The sequence below is a fragment of the Heliconius melpomene genome, chromosome 17 (genome assembly GCF_056956725.1).
Source record: "Heliconius melpomene rosina isolate 202511_hmr_F chromosome 17, ASM5695672v1, whole genome shotgun sequence".
Lineage (NCBI taxonomy): Eukaryota > Metazoa > Arthropoda > Insecta > Lepidoptera > Nymphalidae > Heliconius > Heliconius melpomene.
This window is the reverse complement of record NC_140405.1, coordinates 11,347,820-11,355,190: the sequence shown is the minus strand read 5'-3', so window position 1 is coordinate 11,355,190 and position 7,371 is coordinate 11,347,820. Positions and strand designations below refer to the sequence as shown.

At 32.4% G+C, this 7,371-nt stretch overlaps 1 protein-coding gene across 1 annotated transcript; it reads left to right on the top strand.

The window, feature by feature from the left end:
- The first annotated feature begins 344 nt into the window (after positions 1-344).
- Positions 345-6,079, top strand: LOC146530282 (chymotrypsin-like elastase family member 2A). The gene is made up of 7 exons (XM_085200980.1): positions 345-709; positions 1,495-1,695; positions 2,040-2,265; positions 2,676-2,785; positions 3,098-3,265; positions 3,832-3,988; positions 5,836-6,079. The coding sequence occupies exons 1-7, from the start codon at positions 470-472 to the stop codon at positions 6,069-6,071; spliced, it is 1,338 nt and encodes a 445-aa protein (XP_085057106.1). The 5' UTR covers positions 345-469; the 3' UTR covers positions 6,072-6,079.
- The last annotated feature ends 1,292 nt before the right edge of the window (positions 6,080-7,371 follow it).

Below are 7,371 nucleotides of genomic sequence, written 5' to 3'. Positions count from 1 at the left end.
CCAATTTAAAGAATATAATTTAAATAAAATTAAATTATTCTATCAGTTCTATCGAGTGAGAATCGTTATAGAACCTATGATTAATTATCATTGATATCGATAGTAACAGACCAATCAGGTGTTGCCAGTGTTTATTGGCATTATAATAAATAATATATAAAGTACTCGTTTAAATAATTACATATACAAATAAATATAAGAACAATTTTAAAATTATTCTTATTTAAATTATTATAAAATTTTAAATGAAGAATGAACTGATGATGCTTAAAATATGTTATAAAAATATGGGAACGCATCTTAACAGAAGGTTGTACTCGTATTATATTAAAAACTTGTTTATCACGGATGTCGGCGCTCGCTATGTTTTTCCTTATATCACACATTAAACTTGTTTCTACAAGATGATACTAAATGAAGCTTATTTTAATATTTTATTTAAATAATAATTAAAGGAATATAGTTTAAAATGAAACTTGAACAAAATGAACTTTTGTTTGTTACTGTGATCGCTTGTGTTATTTGCGGCGTAAATGGTCAAGCCCATAGCATACCTCAGCCGAGTTACGATTTCTGTGAGGGAGTCACAGATATTTTTTCATCAACTACTCCCACTTTATTTCGTGGATATAGAGTTATAATACGAAGAAAATTACCACCATCAACAGAAATTAAAGTTAAGCTTGATTCTGTTGGGAACGTGTTTACAGTAAGTTCATATATATTTCTTATTTATCTTCATTTAGTCGACAAATCCTATGGTGACCTGTATCACTAAAATGTAGCATATCTCATAGAATACAAGTGAGGTAAATCACAAATTTAATTTTTTTCCAAATTCACATTCTTAATGTGCAATATTAACATGAAACTAAGTTACTATTGTTTACTTTAATAAGTTAATAATTCTTTTAAAATACATACTAATAAAAATATATGTTTTATTAAAACGAAAGTTAAGTAAGAATGTGGTAGAGTAAGCAAGCACTAGAGTTTTAAATGATTTTGATAGTTTGAGAGTTAGAGAATAGATAGTATTAATAATTAATTTATTTGTATTAGTTTTATATGAAACTAATACGTTTTATTTAATATATATAAAGACAGTATTAAAAGTGATTATTTATTTATACATAGTACACGCTTTTTTTATAGGTGTTTCATTAAAAGATCATAGATTTAAGCAGCATATTCACAATTTATTTTACGCCAATTTTAATGTGCAAAGGGATCAAAATTTAAAATCATGAATTTGATGCGGAACCTTAAAAAAAAGTCCCGCTGAGTTTCTTGCGCCGGTTCTTGTATATTAAATTATTTGACATTGCTTATTTTGGGTAAAACGAGTTTGAGTTTCACGCGAATATCTAACTGAACCGGACCGGGAATGTGGAACAATGAACTATGAACTACGTATTCGGAGATTTTACATACACATGTATTGAAAATAGAAATATGTACACCAGATATAAATATATTTACTTTAATTTCCAGGAAGATCAATACTTAGCTGATTCTTATGGCTCAAAATTTACATCAAAATTGGATCTGATCAACAATGTTTTTTCCTTTGTCACAACGGGAGAACCTAAATTTTATATTTTTAGTGTAGAGGGAAGACCTCATCCTAATCACCCACCCTACATAAGTAGCTTAAAGATCAACGGAGAAGAAGTCTGCAAAAATCTTGTTCGTGTACGTTACTAATATGTTTGACTATTTTCAGGTAACTTGGTCCTCGTTTAGTTTTATATTTTGGGCAAAAAATATAAAACGGCGGAAATATCTTAACGCGTAAGCAAACGGAAACAGAGGATGCCTGGAAACCTAGTGTCAAGTCACTATGTTCTTATTAAGACACTTCTGTTTCACATTTTAATTGGCGAACACAAAATTTAACTAGGGCTAAGTTACCTTAGTTACTGAGTGGGAGACCAATCCTAATAAACTATTGACCTTGGATTATTCGTATGCGTTTTCGCAGTTCAGTGTTTTCTTTTTTATATTTTTTTTATTTAAATTTATAATCAAACTTCCAGGGATACTTTGAGAAAATTACGGATGTAATAAAACTATGGCCTGATGCGCCTGATAAATTTTGTGGAAGGCGAAGAGTAACCGATGAGTCTCTTCCCTTAATTTTCAGTGGTACCTCGACGAGAGCAGGTCACTGGCCCTGGCACGCGGCAATAAATAGACTTTCAAAAGGCGAACAAACATATATTTGCGGAGGATCACTCATATCAAAGTTTTTAATTTTAACAGGTATTTATGTTAATTTGACTCTATGCTTTATCCTTAGCGGAGTCGACAGAGAGAAAGGAAACCTAAATTCTATAGATTGCATTGTTCCTTTGCTTCATTCTTTCTCCTATCCGAGAGACAACTTTATACGTACTAAAATATTGCTAGGTAGTGAAGCAATTCTCTTCTATATATAATTCACTATAAAATAGCCATACTTTCTAAACACGCAGTAAATAAATGTCTTTATGGACCGGCTTAACAATTTTACAAACTAAACTTAAATAAACTTTGCCAGTGCGAGGAAATGAAAATGTTTCATTTTCCTGATTGGAAACTACACCTACATACGTCCTGTACCGCTGAACCTTAGTAGAATATAGATGTCATATTCTTTTCATATAATTATTATAGTTGGTCCAACTTTACAGCGGCCCATTGTGCCACAATACGGGGCGTGGCTGTAAATCCGGAAACTCTTGGAGTAGTTCTAGGAAAACATAGTCTATACGACATTGAAGTAACCAATCAAGAAAACAAGGTTGTAACTTTACTTATCATTTGGTGCATCACACTATATAAGAAAATAATAAGTAAATCAACTTTATTAATAATATGCATATTTTAAATGTCACACTATTAAAATGAAGGAGTTATGTGAAGGTTTCATACATTACATAAAATTAGGGCCTGACCTTAGAAGTACGAATTATGACAAAGCAGTAAGGAAGATAAAAGAACAAATAAATTGATCTGCTTCTAAGGAACACATACATACTTTTGATTGATGATTTTTTTAAAGTTTATATGGGACTTTTATATTTAAGCTTTATAATTACCATTTCTTTTATAGGTATCCGAAGTGATAGTTCACGCTGATTTTGATAAGAGGACTTTAAATAACGATATAGCTTTACTAAAATTGAGCACGGAAGTCAGTTTCAACAACTTTGTCCAACCAGCTTGTATCTGGTTTGACGGGATATATGACAAAATGCCCTCTTTTGAAATAACTGGCACGGTAATAATGATTCTTTACATACATATCACGTCTAATCAGTTTTTTGCTATGAAACATTTTATATAAGCGTAATATCTTCGTGCTTACAAAACAAGTAAAACAAATAATAAAAACTTTACAGCATATTACCACCAGAGCTTATAAATCGAACGAATCGAATCGCTTATAAGCTTACATAATGAATCTAATGTACTAAAGTGTAAAAAATATTCATAATCATCATCTTTATAATCTTACAAACATCGACACGATCAGGTTGCTTACATCATTCATCAATAATTTGCAAAAAAATCTAATTAAGTTAGTGAAATCTTGCATATTACAAATACAAACCCCAGGCTGTAATAGACTCAAAAGATTTTAAGCTTTATTAGGGTGGACATACACGATACAAAGTATAAAACAGTTTACCTTATAAATATAGGAAAATTCATAACACACGTAATCTCTTCGCGACATATTGAGATAAAATGACTAGAAGACTAGACTCTTTCAATAGAACTTAAAGCACTTTTATTAAATATTGTATTGTTTCATATAAATAACTATAATTTTCTCGTAATCAGGTAGTAGGTTGGGGTATTGATCAATCGGAGTCACTATCAAAAAATCTTCGTATAGCAAAACTGCCCATAGTACCAGATGTTACTTGCATAAGATATGAGCCCGTTTTTTACGCCAATTTGCTAAACGGGAAGAAGTTTTGCGCAGGAAATGCGAACGGTGAGGAAATCGTTTAAATACAGGTATTTTTTGTATCGATTTACTGTGACTGATTGTGTAGTAAATTTGAATAACGAAATTAAAAAATATATAAGTTTATTAGAAATGTGCAGGAAGTATTCTTTTTAAACGGTTTTATTTAGCTCACCCCGTTTGTTTGTTTGGGTCAAATTTAGTAATTGAAATTTAACCCTCTTCCCGTTAACCGATTGATCTGAAATTTGGTATACGCCTTTGATTCTGGTGACAATACAATTATCCATATTCAATATTATTGTGAATCCAAGATGGCCGCCGCTACAAGATGGCGGACAACTTAGTTTTTTTCAATCCCATCAATATGGATATCAAATGAAAGGGCTTGTCAAGTAGAATTCAGTGGACTATACAAAATCAAAATCCAAGATGGCCGCCACTATAAGATGGCGGACAAGTTAGTTTTTTTCAATCCTATCAATACGGGTATCAAATGAAAGGGCTTGTCAAGCAGAATTCAGTGGACTATACAAAATCAAAATCCAAGATGGCCGCCGCTACAAGATGGCGGACAAGTTAGTTTTTTCGATCCCATCAATATGGGTATCAAATGAAAGGGCTTGTCAAGTAGAATTCAGTGCACTATACAAAATCAAAATCAAAGATGGCCACTGCTACAAAATGGCGGATAATGTAGTTTTCAATCCCATCAATATGGGTATCAAAATAAAGGGCTTGGTAAGTATAATACAGTATACTATACACAATTACAATATGAATCTCCCACCTAAGTCAAGATCTGGTATCCTGTCGAGGACTGTGTGGCTATAGGGTGCCTAAAAATGATACGTCGCTAGGGGTACCACCCAAGGTAAAAGGTAAAAGCGCGCCGAGAACTGTATGGCACTAGGTGGATAAAAATGATATGTCGTTAGCGTTTTCCCCTCAAGATTCAGGCACATCTTGTTGTACATAGCCTTGTCCCTCTATTGGACCTCTGGGGGGGTCGTTCGTAACATTCTCCATTAACCTTGCAATAATGAGACATCGAGCCTCATTTCAACGAATTGAATAGCATGAGAAATAAAAACTAAAAACTTAAAAATAAAAAAGTATAAAAAAAATTTTAAGTTAAACGGTTTTATATTGCAGATAAATGTACTAAAAGCTAAAAAATAATTTCATAGAAATTATGATTACTAAAATAAAATCGTGGGGACACTTGCTACTTACCACTAGGTGGGTGAAGTCTCACGCTATGTCTTTCAATTGTAGATATTGGACGTGCCCCACGATTAAATTTTAGTAATCATAATTTCTATGAAACTATTTTTTAGCGTTTAGTACATTTATCTGCAATATAAAACCGTTTAACTTAAAAATTTTTTTATACTTTTTTTTAATAAAAATATTTTTAAAAATTGTTTCATATACATCGTACACTGTTGAGGGTAGATATTTTATTGAAATGACATTTTCATTCTCCAAGTCTAGTCTGGTCTGATCTGGTCCAGACAAAATCCATCCATCCATCCATCAGCCTTTTAAGGTCCACTGCTGGACATAGGCCTCCCCCAATGCTCGCCACTCCGTCCGGTCCTGCACCCTTTGAATCCAGCGGTTTCCCGCTGTCTTCTTCTTCCAGACAAAATATGGTCTCAAAACTGAGTGACAAGTGAAAACATGAAAACATCTCTCACTGGAAGAATGTTAAGAATATGCTGCAAGTTTACCCTTGATCCTTCTGGTAAATAGATAAAAACTAATAACGCACTGCGATCAACACTTGTCAACCGATTTCAACATTGCTTGTAGACTAACGGAGTTCAGCGCTGTAATTCAAATAAAGAATAACAATCGACAAATTTTAGGTACGGCGGCCTGCAACGGGGACAGTGGGGGAGCATTCGTAGTATTCGTAGAAGATGATAAAGAGCGAGCAACAAGACTACGGCCCCAACTTAAGCCAGGAGCTTGGTACATCAAAGGAATAGTATCCGTGACATTGGTTCAAAAAGATATTAATATTTGTGATCCGCAAGCGTACACTGTGTACACTGATGTCGCTAAATACAGAAGTTGGATATTGAAATATATGAATGAGTGATTTTTTTATTGTTTTTTTTTTTAAACTTTAATCCATAAAATACCCATATTTTCGGAAAATATTTTGCATAGTATATATTTAAGGTATTTTATGCTGTTTTAAAATTTATTTAATCATGGTCTTATTTATTTTGAGAGAGTGGTTGAAAGTTGTTTGGTTATTCTTCATATTGTTATATATTATACACTCGGGAATAAATGGTGGTAATGTTTTTTTTTGTATTCACGTGAAAAATATAAAATTTTAGAGTATCTCAAAATTGTATAATGAAGTGTTTCTTCCCACAAGTTTAGTTTGAAACAAAGTACGCACTTTTTCTTTGTACTTTTCTAAGACGTCGATTTTGAGAATTTTTATTTAACTTATAAATATTAATAAAGTTTACTAACTGGAAATATGTTTTAGCATAATTTTATATAAAAATTGTTGCCTTTTAGGGTTCCGTACCATAAAATATCTAAGAACCCTATGTCCTTCCCGTTATCCTAGTATCGTGAAATTTGATATAAAGTGATAATTAATAATAGAAATTAAAGGATAAATTTAATAATAGAACATCGGAGACCAGTCGTGACGCAGGGTGACCATCAGGAAATGAAATATATAATATTTTCCTTTCTTAGCTTTGGTGTCGAGGCAAAGTGCGGCGTTCAGTTCCGCCATTCAAAAACGCAACGCCTTCACTGTTCAGCATAAAATATTCACTCTGCCTACCTTGCCATATGCGGGATACAGCGTGAAGCTGAAAAAAGATGAAGAATCAGTAATTATTAGTTTAATAAATGAATACAATTTGTACAACAAAAATTATTATGCTCATATTTCCTTACCTGTTATGAAACTGGTACGGAATCTTCGGTGCGAGAGTCCGATTCGCGTTTATCGTTTATTTTTTTATGAATATTATAACATTTTGGGTTTTTCATGGAAGTTCGAAATTGGTTTTAACGCTATAAAACTTATTGAATGTTTAAACTGTTTTGTTTGAATTTTAATTCAAGCTGGTCGAAAAGTAGTCAATGATTTTGATTGGGGGCTCGATTTCCATTGCTTAGGAGTCATTCTTCTAATGAAAATCATTATCTACTTTTCCGCAGCCAAGTTTTAATTAATTCTCACTATATGAAAACATTAATATACAATAGCAGCATTCAAAAATTAATAAAAAGTAATGCTCGAAAACTGGCCGTCGTGCATCATAGCGCATAGCGCACGATTCCTACGCGGGGAATGAATAATTATTTATTAATATTTTCATTTCTTTTGTCTCGTACTAAGGCAAAAGTGGAGAACGGAGTGT

Bases quoted from the DNA above. Each gene is read 5' to 3' on its own strand.
- LOC146530282 (XM_085200980.1), top strand. From the start codon at position 470: ATGAAACTTGAACAAAATGAACTTTTGTTTGTTACTGTGATCGCTTGT. The intron at 2,786-3,097 runs GTTGTAACTTTA...TTTCTTTTATAG, and splicing joins TAACCAATCAAGAAAACAAG to GTATCCGAAGTGATAGTTCA. The intron at 3,266-3,831 runs GTAATAATGATT...TCTCGTAATCAG, and splicing joins CTTTTGAAATAACTGGCACG to GTAGTAGGTTGGGGTATTGA.